Source organism: Aquarana catesbeiana, linkage group LG11, assembly GCF_042186555.1.
Source record: "Aquarana catesbeiana isolate 2022-GZ linkage group LG11, ASM4218655v1, whole genome shotgun sequence".
Classification (NCBI taxonomy): domain Eukaryota; kingdom Metazoa; phylum Chordata; class Amphibia; order Anura; family Ranidae; genus Aquarana; species Aquarana catesbeiana.
The window spans coordinates 9,167,628-9,190,773 of record NC_133334.1 but is presented as its reverse complement, the minus strand read 5'-3'; the positions used below and the strand labels follow the sequence as shown (position 1 = coordinate 9,190,773).

The 23,146-nt window shown below is 41.9% G+C and overlaps 1 protein-coding gene across 1 annotated transcript in view; it reads right to left on the bottom strand.

Moving 5' to 3' along the window:
- LOC141112899 (vomeronasal type-2 receptor 26-like) overlaps positions 1-21,802 on the bottom strand; it is a 30,347-nt gene extending 8,545 nt beyond the window's left edge. Inside the window, exons 1-3 of the mRNA XM_073606002.1 lie at positions 21,137-21,802; positions 9,067-9,294; positions 3,044-3,167 (exon numbers count right to left, since the gene is read on the bottom strand). Of these exons, the coding sequence (XP_073462103.1) occupies positions 3,044-3,167; positions 9,067-9,294; positions 21,137-21,802 (1,018 nt within the window). The remainder of the gene's footprint in view (positions 1-3,043; positions 3,168-9,066; positions 9,295-21,136) is intronic.
- Positions 21,803-23,146: the final 1,344 nt, after the last annotated feature.

The window sequence follows — 23,146 nt, the reverse complement described above, 5'->3', positions numbered from 1 at the left end:
AGGAACGGATCTAGCTGAACACTGTGAGCAGGACGCACTGCACTAAATGTAAATAGCAGGAACGGATCTAGCTGAACACTGTGAGCAGGACGCACTGCACTAAATGTAAATAGTCTAGAAGATAACAGGAACGGATCTAGCTGAACACTGTGAGCAGGACGCACTGCACTAAATGTAAATAGTCTAGAAGATAACAGGAACGGATCTAGCTGAACACTGTGAGCAGGACGCACTGCACTAAATGTAAATAGCAGGAACGGATCTAGCTGAACACTGTGAGCAGGACGCACTGCACTAAATGTAAATAGTCTAGAAGATAACAGGAACGGATCTAGCTGAACACTGTGAGCAGGACGCACTGCACTAAATGTAAATAGCAGGAACGGCTCTAGCTGAACACTGTGCGCAGGACGCACTGCACTAAATGTAAATAGCAGGAACGGATCTAGCTGAACACTGTGAGCAGGACGCACTGCACTAAATGTAAATAGCAGGAACGGATCTAGCTGAACACTGTGAGCAGGACGCACTGCACTAAATGTAAATAGCAGGAACGGATCTAGCTGAACACTGTGAGCAGGACGCACTGCACTAAATGTAAATAGCAGGAACGGATCTAGCTGAACACTGTGAGCAGGACGCACTGCACTAAATGTAAATTGCAGGAACGGATCTAGCTGAACACTGTGAGCAGGACGCACTGCACTAAATGTAAATAGTCTAGAAGATAACAGGAACGGATCTAGCTGAACACTGTGAGCAGGACGCACTGCACTAAATGTAAATAGCAGGAACGGATCTAGCTGAACACTGTGAGCAGGACGCACTGCTCTAAATGTAAATAGCAGGAACGGATCTAGCTGAACACTGTGAGCAGGACGCACTGCACTAAATGTAAATAGCAGGAACGGATCTAGCTGAACACTGTGAGCAGGACGCACTGCACTAAATGTAAATTGCAGGAACGGATCTAGCTGAACACTGTGAGCAGGACGCACTGCACTAAATGTAAATAGTCTAGAAGATAACAGGAACGGATCTAGCTGAACACTGTGAGCAGGACGCACTGCACTAAATGTAAATAGCAGGAACGGATCTGGCTGAACACTGTGAGCAGGACGCACTGCATTAAATGTAAATAGTCTAGATAGAAGATAACAGGAACGGATCTAGCTAAACTGAATACAGTGTATATATATATATGCAACACCTGGGATGCATATATATACACAATACACTGTAAGTGCAGCTAACTGACTGACTGTTCTGCCTAATCTATCTAACTCAAATCAAATGACACTCTCTCTCTCTCTCTCTATCTCTCAGCACACCGGAACACACACTACACAGGGCCGCCGTGCAGGCGGCCTTATATAGTGTGGGGTGTGTACTAAATCCCCTGAGCCATAATTGGCCAAAGCCACCCTGGCTTTGGCCAATTACAGCTCTCTCTACTGACGGCGCTGTGATTGGCCAAGCATGCGGGTCATAGTGCATGCTTGGCCAATCATCAGCCAGCAATGCACTGCGATGCCGCAGTGAATTATGGGCCGTGACGCGCCACACGAATTTAGCGCGAACGGCCCATAACGTTCGCAATTCGGCGAACGATCGAACAGCCGATGTTCGAGTCGAACATGGGTTCGACTCGAACACGAAGCTCATCCCTAGTTACCGCCACACACACATTTGACACCTTCTGAACCAAATAATTTTATCTTGGTCTCATCAGACCATAGGACATGGTTCCAGTAATCCATGTACTTAGTCTGCTTGTCTTCAGCAAACTGTTTGCGGGCTTTCTAGTGCAGCATCTTTAGAAGAGGCTTCCTTCTGGGACGACAGCCATGCAGACCAATTTGATGCAGTGTGCGGCGTATGGTCTGAGCACTGACTGGCTGATCCCCCACCCCTTCAACCACTGCAGCAATGCTGGCAGCACTCATACATCTATTTCCCAAAGACAACCTCTGAAAAAGACGCAGAGCAGGTGCACTCAACTACTTAGGTCGACCACGGTGAGACCTGTTCTGAGAGGAACCTGTCCTGTTAAACCGCTGTAAGGTCTTGGCCACCATGCTACAGCTCAGTTTGAGGGTCTTGGCAATCTTCTTATAGTCTAGGCCATCTTTATGTAGAGCAACAAGTCTTTTTTTCAGATCCGCAGAGAGTTCTTGAGGTGCCATTTTGAACTTACAGTGACCAGTATGAGAGAGTGAGAGCAATAACACCAAATTTAAAGTGGAGGGCCACCCTAAAATAAAAAATAGCATGAAAAATCTTTAAAAAAATTAAAAAAAACATTTGAAAAATAAAACTTTTTTAAACTTACCTGAACCCTTGTTGCTATGCAGTCTTCCTAATCTGCCTCTTCCTATTCCGCATCGTCTCCTGCTCCTCGGTGAGCAGCCCTGTTGCCTTCTGGGAACTGTGTGTGTTCCCAGAAAACCACATGGCCATTCACAGAGCGACGCAACGCTAGTGCGCGTGCAGTAGGAAACTGGCAGTGAAGCCGCAAGGCTCCACTGCCTGTTTCCCTTAGTTAGGATAGCGGTGCCAGGACCCGAGAGCTGAGGGACAGGTCTGCCTCGGGCGACCAACATCGCAGGCACCCAGGAAAGGTTAGTGTACCTGTTGAAAGTCAGCAGCTACAGTGTTTGTAGCTGCTGATTTTTAAAAAAAAAAATTCCTGACTGGAATCCAGCTTTAACACACCTGCTCCTCATTCACACCTGGTGGGACCTTGTAACACTAACGAGTCACAGGACAATGGGGAGGGAAAATGGCTAATTGGGCCCAATTTGGACATTTTCACATAGGGGTGTACTCACTTTTGTTGCCATTAATGGCTGTGTGTTGAGTTGAGTTATTTTGAGGGGACAGCAAATTTACACTGTTATACAAGCTGTACACTCACTACTTTACATTGTACCAAAGTGTCATTTCTTCAGTGTTGTCACATGAAAAGATAGAATAAAATATTTACAAAAATGTGAGGGTGCTATGGGTTTCCTTGCATTGCTTAGAAAGTAGTAAAATCCACCTGTTTTATTGGACATCTCTCCTTCTGAGCATGGGACACAACCATGACAACATTCATGTACATCTGAGCTCGGCACTTCTCTGTTTCCAGCTAAACAGTCCTCAGAACACTGCGATCTCGGGATCTAGACAAAGAGAATTTTTTGTTAAACAACTTTCAGGAAATACTTTTAGCCACTTAAGGACCAAGGCTATTTTTCACACTTGTTGTTGACAAGTTAAAATCTTTTTTTTTGCTAGAACCCCCAAACATTATATATTTTTTTCAGACACGCTAGAGAACAAAATGGAGATTGTTGCAATACTTTATGTCACACCGTATTTGCGCAGCGGTCTTACAAACGTAATTGTTTTGGAAAAAATACAAATTTTTGAATAAAAAAGAAAGACAACAGTAAAGTTAGCCCAATTTTTTTCTATATTGTGAAAGATAATGTTATGCCGAGTAGATTGATACCCAACATGTCAAGCTTCAAAATTGCGTCCAGAATGGCGACAAACTTTGGCACATAAAAATCTCCATAGGCGACGTTTAAAAATTTCTACAGGTTACCAGTTTTGACTTACAGAGTAGGTCTAGGGCTAGAATTATTGCACTCGCTGTAATGATCGTGGCGATTTTTCAGATGTGTAGTGTGACGAACCCCTGACCTCAACAGGACTATGTCCATTGTAAATGCTTCCTTTGCCCAAAACCAGCACTATCCAAGACCCTTTAGCCCACCCAGTCACCAGCTGCAACACAGTGTAGGGTGAAAAACATCAGACTCTTTATTCAAACACATTTAACAACAGTTATACAACTCAGGGACACTCCCCCCTCCCTTGGATTGAGGGCGGGGTAAACTGTCCAATAACAATAGACACACAGGTCACATATAGTCATACTTCTCAGGAATTCCCCCCACATAGACATCCATGCCTTAATATACTTTTCTCCCAAGGCAGACAGACAACAGAACCATGGGATACAACCACACCCAAAGTGACTCCCGTCACATGTGGTTTGAACACCGTTTACATATGTGAATACGACTTACGCATGCGTTTGCTTCTGCGTGTGAGCACGGAGAGACAGCGGCATTTTTTCTAATTTATTTTACACTTTCCTTTTAAAAAAAAAATTTGATCACTTCTATTCCTATTACAAGGAATGTAAACATCCCTTGTAATAGAACCTCAGATCTCACACTTAAAAGCAATAAAAAAAAAAAAGAATTTTTTTTCAATTTAAAAAAATTGTCCCTTCAAAGCCGTTGGGTGGAAGTGTGTTAGGGCTGGGCTCAGCCCTTCCTTCTCTGAGCTGGCCGCTCAGCTGTCGGCTAATTGCCAACTCCCATCTCTCGCCACAGTTACCCAGCTGTTGTTGATTCTGCTCGTCAGTCCTGCCTACTTAAAGTCGTCCAGCTCACTTGATCTCTGCCTTCGCCTTTGTCAACATCAGCTCACTTGATCACTGCCTTCACCTTTGTCAACATCACAGAGATTTTCTCCTGCGTTCCTGTTGAAGACTTGCTCGGCTGACGTCCCTTCTGGCTACTGATCCTGCTGGCTGTACTACTAAGTTTATCTCTGGCTCTCTGGCATTTGCTTGGCTGACTACCTGATCCAGTTACTGAACTCTGGCTTTTTTTGACCACGCTTACTCTGTTTACCTTTTTATTATTATTATTAAAAAAGTGTGATTTAACTATACTTCTGTCTCAGTCTGATTCATGGTTCCTGATAAAGTGATGTTTGATGTCGCTCCGGTCCTCCAAGTATATAGAGTTGAGTGGTGGCCATCATGCCCTCACTCGACTTCCTGCCCATCAGGCAAAAGCATCGGATCATCTCTGCCTCTTCCAATGGCTCTGGAAAGCTGCGGGGATGCCCAGGACGCAGCAGGAGTGGGGGGCACCTTTCCCGCCGCCCATAAAAGTAATCTCCTGGTGAATCCGCTGGAGAGACCACTTTTATCTTATAGCAGACCGCCTACCGTGAATAACAAGGTATATAATGTCAAAGTAGCGACGTATAGTGACTGTGGGTGGTCCAGAAGTGGTTTAACCACTTGCCGACTGCCCGCCATCGTAATACATCGGCTGTTTGAAGAGGGATATCATTGTTATGGCAGCAGATAGCTACCATAACCCCGGTATCCTCTTCTTAGGTGAGCGGTCATCTTTAAGATAAAAGTGGTCTCTGTGGTGGATTTGATGCAAAATCACTTTTATCGGTGGCGGGAGAGGCCCCCCTCACGCCACGCTTTGGTGCCCTCTGCCATTTACTGTGCCCTCCGCCGCTTACCGGAGCCGTCAGTAGCGGTGGTGGCGATTGGATCCTTCTCGGTCTGTGGTATGTAGCTGACTGAGGGGAAGATGAACCCTGTTCGGCTTCATACCATTGCAGGGCGGAAGCGACGTCCAAACATCGCTTCCGCCCATAGCTCCTAAAGAACATTTTTTTTTCAAACAACATTTTTATTTATTTATTTTTTTAAATTGTATTTTAGTGTAAATAGATCTGATAACTTTTTGACCCCAGAGCTCACATTTAAGAGGTCCTGTCATGCTTTTTTCTTTTAAAAGGAATGTTTACATTCCTTGCAATAGGAATAAAAGTGATACAATTTTTTTTAAGTTTAAAAATAAAAAGTAAAATAAATAAGGAAAAAAAATATATTTTTAACGCGCCCCATCCCGCCGAGCTCACGCTCAGAAGCGAACGCATACGTGAGCAGCGCCCGCATATGAAAACGGTGTTCAAACCACATATGTGAGGTATCATCGCGATTGTTAGAGCAAGAGCAATAATTATCACCCTAAACCTCCTCTGTAACTCAAAACATGCAACCTGTACAATTATTTAAACATCGCCTATGGAGATTTTTAAGGGTAAAAGTTTGTCTCCATTCCACGAGCGGGCACAATTTTGAAGCATGACATGTTGGATATCAATTTACTTGGCATGATATTATCTTTCACAGTATAAAAAAATGGGCTAACTTTACTCTTGTCTTATTTTTTAATTAAAAAAAGTGTATTTTTTCTAAAAAAAGTGCGCTTGTAAGACCGCTGCGCAAATACAGTGTGACAGAAAGTTTTGCAAGAACCGCCACTTTATTCTCTAGGGTGTTAGAAAAAATATATATACTGTTTGGGGTTCGAAGTAATTTTCTAGCAAAAAAAAATATTTTAACTTGTAAACACCAAATCTCAAAACGAGGCTCGGTCCTTAAGTGGTTAAATAACAATATAATCCATTTATTTAACAACTTTAGTACAAGCCTGTATATACCCCTTTATTACCAGGTCATCTTTTCGGGATAGCTTAACTAAAAATTTCCATAGCCATGCCACATTGTGCCCAAATTAATTGTATATCATTTTTTTTTTAGGCAGAGAGAGCTTTCTTTTGGTTGTATTTATTAAATCCTTTACATAAAAATGAATCTTTATTACATTGAAATACAAATCCCTTAAATGGGACACAGAGGGCAAAAAATACTTGCGAAAAGCTTTAGTCATTCCATGCTTTTTGTAAATAATAAAAAAAATTGATTTTAGATATTTAAGGCTGCGTAGTAAAGGCCCAATCAACTTCTGTTCAGCATAACTGTAAAAACACATTTTCACCCTGTTGAGATACACTTTAATCTTTTTAATGTTAACGTCTGCAGCACATTGCTCCTTAATTTATGTGCACTGCCGAATAATTATGGTAATTCATTCTCCATTTTACTTCATTTGTTTGTTTTTTTTTTGACGGGGGGTTTAGGTCATTTGTTATGATCGAAATTCAAAAATTAGAAATTCAAAAATTCAAAAATGAATAACTAACTAATAACAACTGACTATTAAATTATAGGTATTGGAATTTCCTTTAAAATTTGGCTGTTAGGGAACGTAACAAATAAAAATGTATCCAAAGTTACGAATTATCCGAAATAACTAATGCCGCATCTAAACGAATGGAACATAATGAATTAATAATAATAAATAATAATGATAATAATAAAAAAAAAATCTTATCCTTATTTTATATTATTAATTTGTTGTGTTCCATTTGTTTAGATGCGGTATTCCTTATTTCGGATAATTCGTAACTTTGAATAAATTTGTATTTGTTACGTTCACTAACAGCCAAATTATTAATAAAATTGCAATACCTATAATTTAATAGTTAGTAATAGTTATTATTATTAGTTAGTTACTATTTTGAATTTTAGAGTTTTTGATTTTTTAAATTTTTGTAGAAAAATGTCTTCATTTTCCAAACAATTGTGGAAAAAAATTGAAGCTTCAAAAAACTTGACATGCCTCCTACTAAATACCTTAGACTGCCTTCTTTCCAAACGGGGTAATTTGAGGGGTATATATACTATCCTGACATTTTCGTGCCTCAAGAAATGTTTTTTTTTTGTTTTGTTTTTTTGCTTAAATCAAATAAAAAATATAGTGGTGAATAAATACCACCAAAAGAAGTGTCTGTTTGAGTGAAAAAAAAAATTATATCAGTTTCATTTGGGTACAATGTAACATAACTGAGTAATTGTCATTCAAAGTGTGAGAGCACGGAAAGCTGAAAATTGGTCTGGGTGGGAAGGGGTAAAAGTGTCCAGCATTAAGGTGGTTAAAGTGGACCTGAACTCAGAAAGTGAAGATTTTGTATCTTTAACCACTTGCCGACCGCCCGCCCGCCGTCATTTGATAGTGGCAGATTGACTCCCCTGCGTGAATCGCCGTAGCTGTACGGCAGGCACTTTAAAGGGGAATAGGGGGCGTGCCCACCGAGGTACTGAGGAGCTGATGTGCGTGCCCAGCGGCTGCGTTGTCCGCCAGGCAAACGTGATCGCTCCTGGCAGAACCAGAATGAGGATCTGTGTGTGTAAACACACAAATCCACGTTCTGACAGGGGAGAGAAGACAGATCGTGTGTTACTAGTATATAGGAACACCGATCAGTCTCCTCCCCCAGGCAGTCCCACCCCCCCACAGTTAGAACACACTGAGGGAACACAACCCCTTGATCGCCCCCCTTCCCTACAGTAATCAGTGGCTATTTATAGCTCTGTGGTCCCAAAAAAGTGTCAAAAGTGTCCGATGTGTCCGCCACAATGTTGCAGTCCCTATAAAAATTGCAGATCGCCGCCATTACTAGTAAAAAAAAAAAAATAATAAAAATGCCACAAATCTATTCCCTATTTTGTAGATGCTATAACTTTTGAGAAAACCAATCAATATACGCTTATTGTGATTTTTTTTTTATCAAAAATACGTATAAGATTACATATCAGCCTAAACTGAGGAAAAAATTTGTATTTAAAAAAAAATTGGGGGATATTTATTATAGCAAAAAGTAAAAAATATTCTTTTTTTCAAAATTGTCGCTCTTTTTTCTTTAAAGAGCAAAAAATAAAAACCGCAGAGGTGATCAAATACCTCCAAAAGAAAGCTCTATTTGTGGGGAAAAAAGGACATAAATTTTATTTGGGTACAGCGTTGCATGACCGCGCAATTGTCAAATAAAATGACGCAGTGCCGTATCGCAAAAATGGCCCCGTCAGGAAGGGGGTAAATCCTTCTGGGGCTGAAGTGGTTAAAAAGCATCTAGAAACTTTAATTGCACCTTCATAACACCCGCAAAAGGAGCCTTGTGTTTCCTGTTTTTTCTTTCTGCCTCTGACTGATGGTCTCACTAGATGATTCGTAGTGAGATTTGGTGATGTCACTACTGTGGTGATCACTGTTCTCCTTGCTAGAAAGAAAGCAGTACCTGAGGGCCTGCAGTGCAGGGATCCCCCTGCTTCTTCTTTGTCTATTCTGTGGATCTTTTCTTCCTCCACATCTACTACTTCTTTCTATATATTTCCCAACATTCATCGAGGAGGTAACTCTGACATTATGAAGTAAAATGATGCTCCTCTACCAATATGGGCATCTTTACAGAGACCTGACAAAGCCGGGATAGGCCTATGATAGGGAAAACATCTTCAAGGAGACCACAGGCATCTTACACAATACAGGTCCTTCTCAATCTTACCTCTTTTGGGTCATTCTTCCATTTTATTAAACTTGCATTGATAAAAATGCTCTGCTCTCTGGAAATAGATTGCTCAAATAATCCAACATCATTAGCGAGAATAGTTTTGTTGACTAATAAATGGTTTTGGATAACGTATTGTGTAACAACTTCACCATCTTCATTAAAGTATTGATGTGAAGTGTTTTCGGAAAAGTAGTATGAAGCTTGTATATATCGGTGCAACTTCTGCAGGAGGACAAAATTTGATTGAAACTATAATGCAGTTTAATGGACCCTTGTTGAGCCATGGACCTCGTGTTTCTGGAGGGCTGGACTTCTTCCATGAGGTCACTAACTATGCTGTTCATACCTCTAGTGCCCCCTTACAGTATGTATGAAGGTTGCCAAGCTACTCTAAAATCCACCCAACCTAACATTCCAATTTTTTGTGAACAGCAATAGATTTGGTAGAGTTCCTCATGATATTCTTCCACTGGACAATGTATACTATTTTAAGCAACCGATGATAGTCGCAGCTTCTGCCATTCAAATTGGCATAAGCTGCATATGCAATTGTTTGTGTTCCTTGTAAATGCAATATGACTCGCTGTCTCCTCTCAATTCTGTAGGCATTCATCATCAGTGTGTGCATCTGAAGCCCGGTCGGACTTTCTCCCGGGATGCAGTGCAGCTGGCTACCCAGCATTCACTTCCTGATCACTTCACCTGCACAGTGTGAAGAAAGCGAGGTGCACTCGACAAGGTGCAGAAGATGCCAACTGACCGATGGCTACTGGGATATATGTGTCATCAATACCAAACGGGTGGGAGGATATGACTTACCTCGCTGCAGCAAGGTAATACGGAAGTGAAGTGCTTCAGGGTGTCTAAGGTATGTAAACATTACAAAAAAAAATTCCCAAACATTGATGGCATAGCGGTAAGCCATGTCTGGGGCCAATAGGGTTCAATATTGAGTTGGATGACCTTTAGCGACTATAACAGCAGCTTTAACTCTTCTGGGAAGTTTGTCCACAAGGTTTAGAAGTGTGTCTATGGGAATGTTTGATCATTCTTCAGAAGCGCATTTGTGAGGTCAGGCACTGATCTGGCTCGCAGTCTCCACTCCAATTCATCCCAAATGTATGCTATCGGGTTGAGGTCAGTACTCTGTGCAGGCCAGTCACATTCCTCCACCCCAAACTTGCTCATCCATGTCTTTATGGACCTTGCTTTGTGCACTGGTGCGCAGTCATGTTGGAACAGGTAGGGACCATCCCGAAACTGTAACCACAAAGTTGGGAACATGAAATTGTCCAAAATGTCTTGGTATGCTGACACCTTGAGAGTTCACTTCCCTGGAACTAAGGGGCCAAGACCAACACCTGAAAAACAACCCCACACCATAATCCCCCTCCACCAAATGATTTGGACCAGTGCACAAAGCAAGATCCATAAAGACATGGATGAGCGAGTTTGGAGTGGAGGAACTTGACTGGCCTGCACAGAGTCCTGACCTCAACCTGATAGAACACCTTTGGGATGAATTAAACTAGAGACTGCGATCCAGGCCTTCTCGTCCAACATCCGTGCCTGACCTCACAAATGCACTTTTGGAAGAATGGTCAAATATTCCCATAGACACACTCCTAAACCTTGTGGACAGCCTTCCCAGAAGAGCTGAAGCTGCTTTAGCTCCAAAGGGTGGGTCAACTCAATATTGAAGCCTATGGACAAAGACTGGGATGCCATTAAAGTTTATGTGTGTGTAAAAGCAGGTGTCCCAATACTTTTGGCGATATAGTGTATATATACAGCTTTTCAAAAAATCAGCAGTACAGTACCTTCAATCATACAGCCGGGTACTGTGCTGTAGGGGAAGGCAGAGAACACAGCACACGGGAAGACACTTCTTCCTCCTTTGCTTCCACTTTGCAGTGTCTTCACTGTCTGACGGAGCTCCCAATGCCGATACATGATGGGGAGTTTTGTCTGACAGCCTCTCTCTGCCAGTTGCACGGGCCCCCCAGAGCAGAGTCACGGTCGACATTGTGACCCCTGCAACCCCTGTAGCTACACCACTGTGTAGCTGTGATTAGGTATACTGACTGGTGACAGTATGTTAAAAAAAAGTAAATAATTTTGTATTCAGTTATTTTAAAACCTTTTATTTAACATTATTTCTTGTTTTTTTCCTTTTTTTTTTACATACTCTCATCAGAGTAGTTCAGTGTCACCATAGTAACAATGTACTACTCTGGGGAGGTGATGAAGCATTTTTTTTTTTTACACTTTCATTACTGTTACAATGGTGATCATAGTAACAGTAATATTTTCAACTGTCATGAATGGGTTACATTCATGACAGCTGTGATTACTAGGGATCTGTGATTGGCTACAGCTAATCACATGGTACATGGTGCTGTGATTGGCCCAGGTACCATATGATAGCTGTGGGCCAATCACAGAATCACTTTGCAGGAAACACAGCTGTTAAGAATGAAAGTTATGCACAATAGCTTTGTTGGCATTGTGATCAGGTGATCGCATAGTGATTCCGGGACTGGGATCCACAACCTGCTGTGTCCAGGGAAGTAGCATGCTGCATGCCCCTAACCCAGAAAAGGGCTGGTTGATGTACATGTACGTGATCCAGGCTGTCCATGTCAGCCGCCCGCCGTAAATGTACTGTGGGCTGCTGGCAAGTGGTTAATTAATAAATGAATCACAAAAAAATACAATTGCCCCTGATGTAAATCCAACATTAAACACATTGCCCAACAATGTAGGTACATCATCCCTGATGACCTGACAGACAATAAATGATCCTCTGCTGTTGATACTCCAATCACAAATGACAGCTCCCTGGCCAGCTGCTGAATGTCAACCAACTGGCCAAGTGTCCAAGCATGGTCATGACCCTATTTGGTCAATGACATCACTCGGGATACCCTTCCAATTGATTGACATTCAGCGGCTGGCCTAGGAGCTGTCATATGCAACAAGAGAAGCGGAAGGATTATTGGTGGGTCATCAGGGTATCATTTGTGATCAATGTTGGGTCTACATAGCTGGATGTTATAAATGGCATTGAATTTACATTGAGGGATGATGCTTTTTGTTTTTGTTTTTTTAATTCGGGATTTTTCACATTTTCTCTGTGTTTATTTACCATTTTACTTTTTTTGTGAAGGATAAACAAGGGGTACTATGCACTCCTCACTCACATAGCGGTCCAAAAATTTTAAAATTCCCTCTATCTTAAAGGGGCTTCCAGATTTTGATAAGTCTCCTCCGCAGAACCTCACATCTTTCTTGCCTTTTCTCCCAATAACATGGGGGCTGGGTACACTTCCAGGGGAGCTTAGCAAGGTACCCATGCAATGTTGATAGCATGCAATTCGGTATGGCTCAAGAGGGAGTGGAGGCTGCAAGCTCACTGCCCCTCCCTTCCCTGGACACTCAGGTAGCGTGCTAAAGTTGGTCTGGTATGACATTGTCAGGGGGGATATTGTGATCAATACCTGGAAGTGTTATACTTAGGCATGCGCAATTCATTTAGTTCCGAATCGAAATTATGAAAAAGTTTTCGTTATTTGAAAATTCAGATGTATCTGAATTTCCGAATTACAATAGTAACGAATTTAAATTAATCCAAAATAATTAAATGAAATTCAACCAAAATTCAAATTCAGATTGAATCCAATCTAAAAATTAATTTGAAACTGAATTTGAAAACAAGAATAGAATAAAATAGAAAATAAAGGAATAACATAGAAAAGAATAGAATACAGTAAAAAAGAACATAATAGAAAAGAAAATATAACAAAATAATACAATATACTAAAAAATACAGGAATAGAATGTAAAAAGAATAGGATAGAAAAAGAACAAAATAGAAAGAATATAACGGACTTCCGAAATTTGAATTTTTAATTGAATAAATTTGAATAGAAAAGACTAGATGTTCTGCACACATCTAGTTACACTTGCACATTACTTAACCACTTGCTGACCAGCCGCCGTCACTATACGGTGGCAGGTCGGCTCTCCTGCGCGAATCGCCGTAGCTGTGCGGCAGATTGCGCAGGTGCAGTTGCGGGCGGCACATGCTCGTGCTCGCTGCATGCTGCGGGAGTGTGCCCACCGGTCGGGCGGACTTGATGTCCGCTGGGGTCAGGGGACATGTCAGAGATCTACTGTTCCCAATCATCGGGAACAGTGATCTCTGTCATGTCCCTGCCAGTCGATCCTCCCCTACAGTTAGAACACACCCAGGGAACACATTTAACCCCTTGATTGCCCCCTAGTGTTAACTCCTTCCCTGCTAGTGTCATTTTTACATTGATAAGTAAATTTTTTTGGCACTGATACTGTAATAATGGTCTCCAAAAAGTGTAATTTGGGGTCAGATTTGTCGCAGTCCCACTAAAACTCTCCGACCGCCACCATTACCAGTAAACCAATAAAAAATAAATAAAAGTCCCTAAATCTATCCCATAGTTTGTAGACGCTAAAACTTGTGCAAACCAATCAATATACGCCTATTGCGATTTTTTTTACCAAAAATATGTAGAAGAATTATTGGCCTAAACTGATGAATGCATTTGTTTTGTTTTTTTAAATTGTCTGTCTTTATTTGTTTATAGCTCAAAAAATAAAAACCACAGAGGTGATCAAATACCACCAAAAGAAAGCTCTATTTGAAGGAAAAAAAGGACATAAGTTTTGTTTGGGTACAACGTCGCACGACCGCGCAATTGTCAGTTAAAACAATGCAGTGCCGTATTGCGAAAAAATGGCCTGGTCATTAAGGGGGCAAATTCTTCCGGGCCTAGTTAACATGCATGGTTAAGGACATTACAATATATCAATAAATGAAATGTATTGCAGTTTACCAGTCCTTGGATGTGGTGGCTGCATTAGTTTTCATTTTCAACAATAACAAAAAAAACCTTTTGATCTTGCCAGAAATGTGATGTCGTTGTCATTTCCCATGAAATGAGCTAGAAGCAAAACAATATCTCTTATGTAAATGGCACTGACTTTCAAAATTGTAATTTTGAATTGAATAAATTTGAATAGATTAGAATAGAATGGAAAAGAACAGACTAGAATGGAATAGAAAAGAATAGAATAAGAAAATTGAATAGACTTCATTAGAATAGAATAGAATAATAGAAAGAATATAACCATCTTTTGAAATACGAATTTTGAATAGAATAGTTTAGAATAGAAAAGAATAAAATAGAAAATACTAGACTAGAAAAAGAGAATAGAAAAAACAATAAACTAGAACAGAATTGAATAAAAATAGAAAGAATATAACCACCTGCCAAACTTCAAATTTTGAATAGAATAAATTTGAATTTAAATAGACTAGATAAGAATAGAATATTAACCACTTGCCGCCCTCCATATAGCAAAATGACGGCGGCAAAGTGGTTTCAATATCCTGACTGGGCGTCTTATGACGTCCTGCAGGATAACAGTCGTTGCGCGCCCATGGGGGTGAGCATAGTGGCGATCGGTGGTGCGGTGTGTCAGTCTGACACACCACCACACCGATCTCGGTAAAGAGCCTCTGTCGGACACAAATACAAATCTGTGCCAAGGCAGCTGCCAACCAATGCCCAGGCAGCTGCCAATCAGTGCCCACTCACAATGCCTACCACTTCTAGTGCCACCAGGGATGCCTATCAGCACCGCATATCAATGCTGCGTATCAGTGCCACGTATCAATGCCCATCAGTGCCCAGCAGTGCTACCTATCAGTGCTGCCTATCAGTGTTACCCATAAGTACCCATCTTTGCAGCCTTTCAGTGTCCATCAGTGTCACCTATCAGTACCCATGAGTGCCCATCAGTGCTGCCTATCAATGCCCATCAGTGCCACCCATCAGTGCCACCCACCAGTGCCCATCGTCAGTGCCCGTCAGTGCCCGCTCATTGGTGCCCCCTCATTGGTGCCACCTTATCAGTGCCCATCAGTGAAGGAGAAAACTTAGGCCCCTTTCACACTGGGGAGGTGGGGGCGTCGGAGGTACAACAGCGCTATTTTTAGCGCTGCTGTACCGTCGTTCTTGCAGCGGTATTCGGCCGCTAGCGGTGCGGTTTTAACCCCCGCTGGCGGCCGAAAAAGGGTTAAAATCCCTCGTACAGCGCGGCTATAGCCGCGGTATTACCGTGGTATAGCCGCGCTGTCCCATTGATTTCAATGGGCAGGAGCGGTGAATACACCGCTCCTTCACCGCTCCAAAAAAGCGGTTTGCAGGACTTTTTTCACCGCCCTGCCTGCGCACCGCTTCAGTGTGAAAGCCCTCGGGCTTTCACACTGAACAAACAGCGGAGGCTGTTTAGGGGCGGTTTTCAGGCGGTATTTTTAGCGCAATACCGCCTGAAAACCGCTCCAGTGTGGAAGGGGTCTTACTTATTTACAGAAATTTATAACAGAAACAAAAGCAAAACTTTTATTTTTTTCAAAATTTTTGGTCTTTTTTTATTTGTTTAGCACAAAAATAAAAATAGCAGAGGTGATCAAATACCATCAAAAGAAAGCTCTATTTGTGGGAAAAAAAATAATAAAAATTCTGTTTGGGTACAGTGTAGCATCACCCCGCAATTGTCATTTAAACAGCGACAGCGCAGAAAGATGAAAATTGGCCTGGGCAGGAAGGGGGGTAAGTGCCCGGTATTGAAGTGGTTAAAGAAAAGAATAGAATAAATTAGAAAAAAAAACCAAGAGAATAGAATAGAATAAAATAGAAAAAATATAATCTTCTTCCAAACTATACATTTCGAATAATACAAATATAGTGTAGCGCTATGTGCACATATAAATAATGTGTCAACTTTAACTTAACACTAGGGATGAGCCGAACACCCCCCTGTTCGGTTCGCACCAGAACATGCGAACAGGAAAAAAGTTCGTTCGAACATGCGAACGCCATTAAAGTCTATGGGACACGAACATGAATAATCAAAAGTGCTAATTTTAAAGGCTTATATGAAAGTTATTGTCATAAAAAGTGTTTGGGGACCTGGGTCCTGCCCCAGGGGACATGGATCAATGCAAAAAAAAGTTTTAAAAACGGCCGTTTTTTCAGGAGCAGTGATTTTAATAATGCTTAAAGTCAAACAATAAAAGTGTAATATCCCTTTAAATTTCGTACCTGGGGGGTGTCTATAGTATGCCTGTAAAGGGGCGCATGTTTCCTGTGTTTAGAACAGTCTGACAGCAAAATGACATTTTGAAGGAAAAAACTCATTTAAAACTACTCGCGGCTATTGCATTGCCGACAATACACATAGAAGTTCATTGATAAAAACGGCATGGGAATTCCCCAAAGGGGAACCCCGAACCAAAATTAAAAAAAAAAAATGACGTGGGAGTCCTCCTAAATTCCATACCAGGCCCTTCAGGTCTGGTATGGATATTAAGGGGAACCCCGGCCAAAATTTAAAAAAAAAATGACGTGGGGTTCCCCCTAAATTCCATACCAGACCCTTCAGGTCTGGTATGGATTTTAAGGGGAACCCCGCGCCAAAAAAAAAAAAAAAAAAACGGCGTGGGGTCTCCCCAAAAATACATACCAGACCCTTATCCGAGCACGCAACCTGGCAGGCCGCAGGAAAAGAGGGGGGGACGAGAGTGCGGCCCCCCCTCCCTCCTGAACCGTACCAGGCCACATGCCCTCAACATTGGGAGGGTGCTTTGGGGTAGCCCCCCAAAACACCTTGTCCCCATGTTGATGAGGACAAGGGCCTCATCCCCACAACCCTGGCCAGTGGTTGTGGGGGTCTGCGGGCGGGGGGCTTATTGGAATCTGGAAGCCCCCTTTAACAAGGTGACCCCCAGATCCCGGCCCCCCCTGTGTGAAATGGTAAGGGGGTACATAAGTACCCCTACCATTTCACGAAGAAAGTGTCAAAAATGTTAAAAATGACAAGAGACAGTTTTTGACAATTCCTTTATTTAAATGCTTCTTCTTTCTTCTATCTTCCTTCATCTTCTGGTTCTTCTGGTTCTTCTGGCTCTTCTGGTTCTTCCTCCGGCGTTCTCGTCCAGCATCTCCTCCGCGGCGTCTTCTGTCTTCTTCTCCTCGGGCCGCTCCGCACCCATGGCATGGGGGGGAGGCTCCCGCTCTTCTCTTCTTCTTTTCTTCTCTTCTTCTCTTCTTCTTTTCTTCTTTTCTTCTCCGGGCCGCTCCGCAATCCATGCTGGCATGGAGGGAGGCTCCCGCTGTGTGACGGCGCTCCTCGTCTGACAGTTCTTAAATAACGGGGGGGGGGCGGGGCCACCCGGTGACCCCGCCCCCCTCTGACGCACGGTGACTTGACGGGACTTCCCTGTGGCATTCCCCGTGACGTCACAGGGAAGTCCCGTCAAGTCACCGTGCGTCAGAGGGGGGCGGGGTCACCGGGTGGCCCCGCCCCCCCCCCGTTATTTAAGAACTGTCAGACGAGGAGCGCCGTCACACAGCGGGAGCCTCCCTCCATGCCAGCATGGATTGCGGAGCGGCCCGGAGAAGAAAAGAAGAAAAGAAGAAGAGAAGAAAAGAAGAAGAGAAGAGCGGGAGCCTCCCCCCCATGCCATGGGTGCGGAGCGGCCCGAGGAGAAGAAGATAGAAGACGCCGCGGAGGAGATGCTGGACGAGAACGCCGGAGGAAGAACCAGAAGAGCCAGAAGAACCAGAAGAACCAGAAGATGAAGGAAGATAGAAGAAAGTAAGAAGCATTTAAATAAAGGAATTGTCAAAAACTGTCTCTTGTCATTTTTAACATTTTTGACACTTTCTTCGTGAAATGGTAGGGGTACTTATGTACCCCCTTACCATTTCACACAGGGGGGGCCGGGATCTGGGGGTCACCTTGTTAAAGGGGGCTTCCAGATTCCGATAAGCCCTCTGCCCGCAGACCCCCACAACCACCGGCCAGGGTTGTGGGGATGAGGCCCTTGTCCTCATCAACATGGGGACAAGGTGTTTTGGGGGGCTACCCCAAAGCACCCTCCCAATGTTGAGGGCATGTGGCCTGGTACGGTTCAGGAGGGAGGGGGGGCCGCACTCTCGTCCCCCCCTCTTTTCCTGCGGCCTGCTAGGTTGCGTGCTCGGATAAGGGTCTGGTATGGATTTTTGGGGGGACCCCACGCCGTTTTTTTTTTTTTTTTTGGCGCGGGGTTCCCCTTAAAATCCATACCAGATCTGAAGGGTCTGGTATGGAATTTAGGGGGAACCCCACGTCATTTTTTTTTTTAAATTTTGGCCGGGGTTCCCCTTAATATCCATACCAGACCTGAAGGGCCTGGTATGGAATTTAGGGGGACTCCCACGTCATTTTTTTTTTTTAATCTTGGTTCGGGGTTCCCCTTTGGGGAATTCCCATGCCGTTTTTATCAATGAACTTCTATGTGTATTGTCGGCAATGCAATAGCCGCGAGTAGTTTTAAATGAGTTTTTTCCTTCAAAATGTAATTTTGCTGTCAGACTGTTCTAAACACAGGAAACATGCGCCCCTTTACAGGCACACTATAGACACCCCCCAGGTACGAAATTTAAAGGGATATTACACTTTTATTGATTGACTTTAAGCATTATTAAAATCACTGCTCCTGAAAAAACGGCCGTTTTTAAAACTTTTTTTTGCATTGATCCATGTCCCCTGGGGCAGGACCCAGGTCCCCAAACACTTTTTATGACAATAACTTGCATATTAGCCTTTAAAATTAGCACTTTTGATTTCTCCCATAGACTTTTAAAGGGTGTTCCGCGGCATTCGAATTTGCCGCGAACACCCCAAATTGTTCGCTGTTCGGTGAACTTGCGAACAGCCAATGTTCGAGTCGAACATGAGTTCAACTCGAACTCGAAGCTCATCCCTACTTAACACACAAACATTATTGTAACGATAAGTGATACAGATACCATAAAAAGTGAATGCGGTAAATAAATAACGTGAATCAAAAAAATATGACAAATAGAGCTCAAAAACAGGTTAATGTTTTAAAAAACATAATGTGCGATGAATCAAATAATATAGTTCATAAGAAATGGACAACGATAATGATGATGAAATAGTGGGATAGAAAACCACCACCAAACAGTTTATAAATATAAAAAGTGCAAAAAAAGTGTAAAAAAAACTCCTGGGATTTCTACGTAAACGGAATAGTTCACTTCTGGTAAATGGATATGAAGAAAATCGCAAGTGGATGGAAGATCAAAATAAGTGGCAGGACCATCACCGGAGCAACAAAAGAGGCTTACCAGAGTCTGATGACCTGAAAAGACATACGTCTTACAAGTCTCAGAAAGCGTGATGACCAACAGGTCTGGCGAGAAGAATCGTCATATAATCCTCAGCTTCCTAAAGGAGGGGGGGAGGAAGGGTCTCACCAAGATATTGATCGTCCCCAAGATGGTCCAAACAGGCCCAGTAGATGTTTTTAAAAATCATGCGAGAAGAGAAACTCACATGGCATAATATTGTTTAAAAACAACAATTTATTAAAATAGTAAAAATAAAACACTCACATGATAGAAGGTCAGACACAGCTTATATACAATCAGTTGCGGTAATCATAAGGGGTCCACCCGACATGTTTCGGCATACAAAGCCTTCATCTGGGGCTTTGTATGCCGAAACATGTCGGGTGGACCCCTTATGATTACCGCAACTGATTGTATATAAGCTGTGTCTGACCTTCTATCATGTGAGTGTTTTATTTTTACTATTTTAATAAATTGTTGTTTTTAAACAATATTATGCCATGTGAGTTTCTCTTCTCGCATGATTTTTAAAAACATCTACTGGGCCTGTTTGGACCATCTTGGGGACGATCAATATCTTGGTGAGACCCTTCCTCCCCCCTCCTTTTGGAAGCTGAGGATTATATGACGATTCTTCTCGCCAGACCTGTTGGTCATCACGCTTTCTGAGACTTGTAAGACGTATGTCTTTTCAGGTCATCAGACTCTGGTAAGCCTCTTTTGTTGCTCCGGTGATGGTCCTGCCACTTATTTTGATCTTCCATCCACTTGCGATTTTCTTTATATCCATTTACCAGAAGTGAACTATTCCGTTTACGTAGAAATCCCAGGAGTTTTTTTTACACTTTTTTTGCACTTTTTATATTTATAAACTGTTTGGTGGTGGTTTTCTATCCCACTATTTCATCATCATTATCGTTGTCCATTTCTTATGAACTATATTATTTGATTCATCGCACATTATGTTTTTTAAAACATTAACCTGTTTTTGAGCTCTATTTGTCATATTTTTTTGATTCACGTTATTTATTTACCGCATTCACTTTTTATGGTATCTGTATCACTTATCGTTACAATAATGTTTGTGTGTTAAGTTAAAGTTGACACATTATTTATATGTGCACATAGCGCTACACTATATTTGTATTATTTGTTGCCTTTGCCTGTGTCTAGAGGTGTGTTAGCTGCTTATTGTACACTATATAAGTCTATATACTATTTGGTGAAGCGCTGCACTTATTTCCATATTTTATACATTTCGAATAGAATAAATTTGAATTCCTATTAGAATTTTTCGCATTAGGACAAATTGAATTCAATCAAATGGAATTTGGAAAGTTTGAATCGAAATAGAAAACAAATAAATGAACCGAAAACAATTAAATAAATTTACCAAATTGCACATTACGTAGCATGCATGGTTAAAGACATTATAATATATCAATAAATGAAATGTATTGCAGTTTACCAGTCCGTGGATGTGGTGGCTGCATTTGTTTTCATTTTCAGCAATAACAAAAAAAAAAACCTGTTGATCTTGCCAGAAATGTGATGTTGTTGTCATTTCCCATGAACTGAGCTGGGAGCGAAACAATGTTATCTTTCTTATGTAAACTGCTAATCCCATTACTCCCAAAAAATGGGCAGACATGTTTCAAGTCCAGCCTGGCTGGCAAGCATGAATTGCTCCATAGATACAGTGGAGAACTTAGTGAAGCCACCCAGGGACAAGTAGTGTGGGTTATTTGCTGGATTACAAAGATAAAATAAAAGGGAAAAAGTGATTCAGATATACTTTATTCTATGTAGGCTGCACTCACCTGGTGATTAAAGTCAGATAAATGGCTTCCAGATGTCTTTATGAATCCAAGCATATCATGTAGGGCGGTGGCCATAGAGTAAACCGCGAGATACACTTGGTGGGCATTACCGCCATGGAAGAAGTGTTGGATATCAGTAATATGTTCTGTGCCATTGCACTCATGAAGTGACCTTTTATAAATATTTTCAAAGAGAAGAGTTTTGTGTTTATCTGCAGAAGAACAACCAAATTCAATCATCGACAGATCTTCAAGTAATTTGTCGTCTGGCTTTTTATGAGGTTGGAATTCATCAACAAAATTCTGAAATTCTGCAATACTTGTGGACTTGGCCCCAAAGGACAAACTACAATTAAATATTTCTGGGTGTTTACCAATGAGGACAATGTTTGCCACCCAGACAGGACTAAGGATGATTGTTTCGTCTTCTACATAACCTCTTATAAAATGTACAAAGTCAGTGTCAAAATCAAACAACGCCCCACAGATTACAATGACATTGACAGATCCTTTTTTAATAGAATGTGTTTGTTCATCTAAATTTCTATGCATGGATGTCCGGCCAGTAACTTGTAATGTAAAAGAAATGCAAATTTTATAGAGATTCATGACTTCCCTCAAAACCATAAACTCTTCGCTCCCGCTGTCATCATCAGATCTAATCATTCCTATCCAGGTCCACCCAAAGTACTTCAGCATTTGAGCCAAGTTAGAATAAATTACAAAATCATTTCGAAGCATCCGGAACAAGGTTGGGAAAACCCTCCTGTCTTTCAGTGATGGACTGGTTGCACCATAACTGATCTATAAAACATGAATTGACAATGCTACAAAGCTGCATGATATATAAAAACATGGTGGACCTGGCTGGCCAAAAATTACATTCTGGTTTTCATCAGAAGCGTTTTTGTAATCAGTGATGAGTTCTAATTAGGGATGAGCTTAGTGTTTGGTCTGAGCGCTATTTAAATGTTCACGCAAAAGCCAAACATTTAGGGTGTTCAGCGTGGATGGACGTTCAGTGGTTGCTAAGGAACCAGCAGCTGTTTGCACCCACTGTTTCCTTACAACCACTGACATAACCCATTCATTTACAGTCCACGGCCATGTAGTCAAATGGGCGGGTAATGGAGCGGGTGATATCATTACCTTTATATGGCCACATGGTTAAATTTGGGAAATTACTTTAACCTGGACAGTGAATGTGGGGATGGGGCCCTTGTCCTTATCAATAGAAAGACAAAGTGCTTTGCTGAGGGGTCTTCCCTGGCAAAGCTCAATACACATGTTGAGGGCATGTGACTCTTGTCCCCACCATTCTTGGCCAGTCAGGCTGAATGCTCAGGTTAAGGGTCTGGAGTGGATTTTTAGAGGGACCTCATGCATTTTTTTTTTTGCATGGACTTCACTTCAAAACCAAGGAATGCCTGAGGGACCTCACGCCCTTTTTAAAATTGTATTTTGCACTTTTACCCCCTTCCTGCCCAGGACAATCTTTAGCTTTCAGCGCTATCGCGCTTTGAATGACCATTGCGCGGTCATGCAACACTGTACCCAAACTGAATAAATGGTGGTGTTTGTGCTGTGTGAAAGATAGTGTGTGGGAGAGGCAAAAGGAATGAGGGTGGTACTGCTTATATGTAAAGAGAAAGTGTTGTGAAAATTAAATCAAACAAAAATCATATAAATAAACGTGATATAATCCTGATATAAACGTGACAAATCAATTAGCATAATCAAGTGGATAAAATGTCAAGTAAAACAAATAAACGTGATCCAGTGAAATAAAAGTCCATATATAAATAAAACAGTGATGGGTGACGGCTCAACAAAAAGTCTGCGTGACTGTAATTAATGAATCCCACCACCAATATAGCACAAAATGCTGAAAAAACGCCAATCTTCAGTGATGACACCTGTGTGTCTGCAAGCAACTCACCTTACTGCTGTAAGGTTTACAGCATGGGTTAATCACAGATGCAAAGTATGATGATTCCCTCCTGGCTGTGT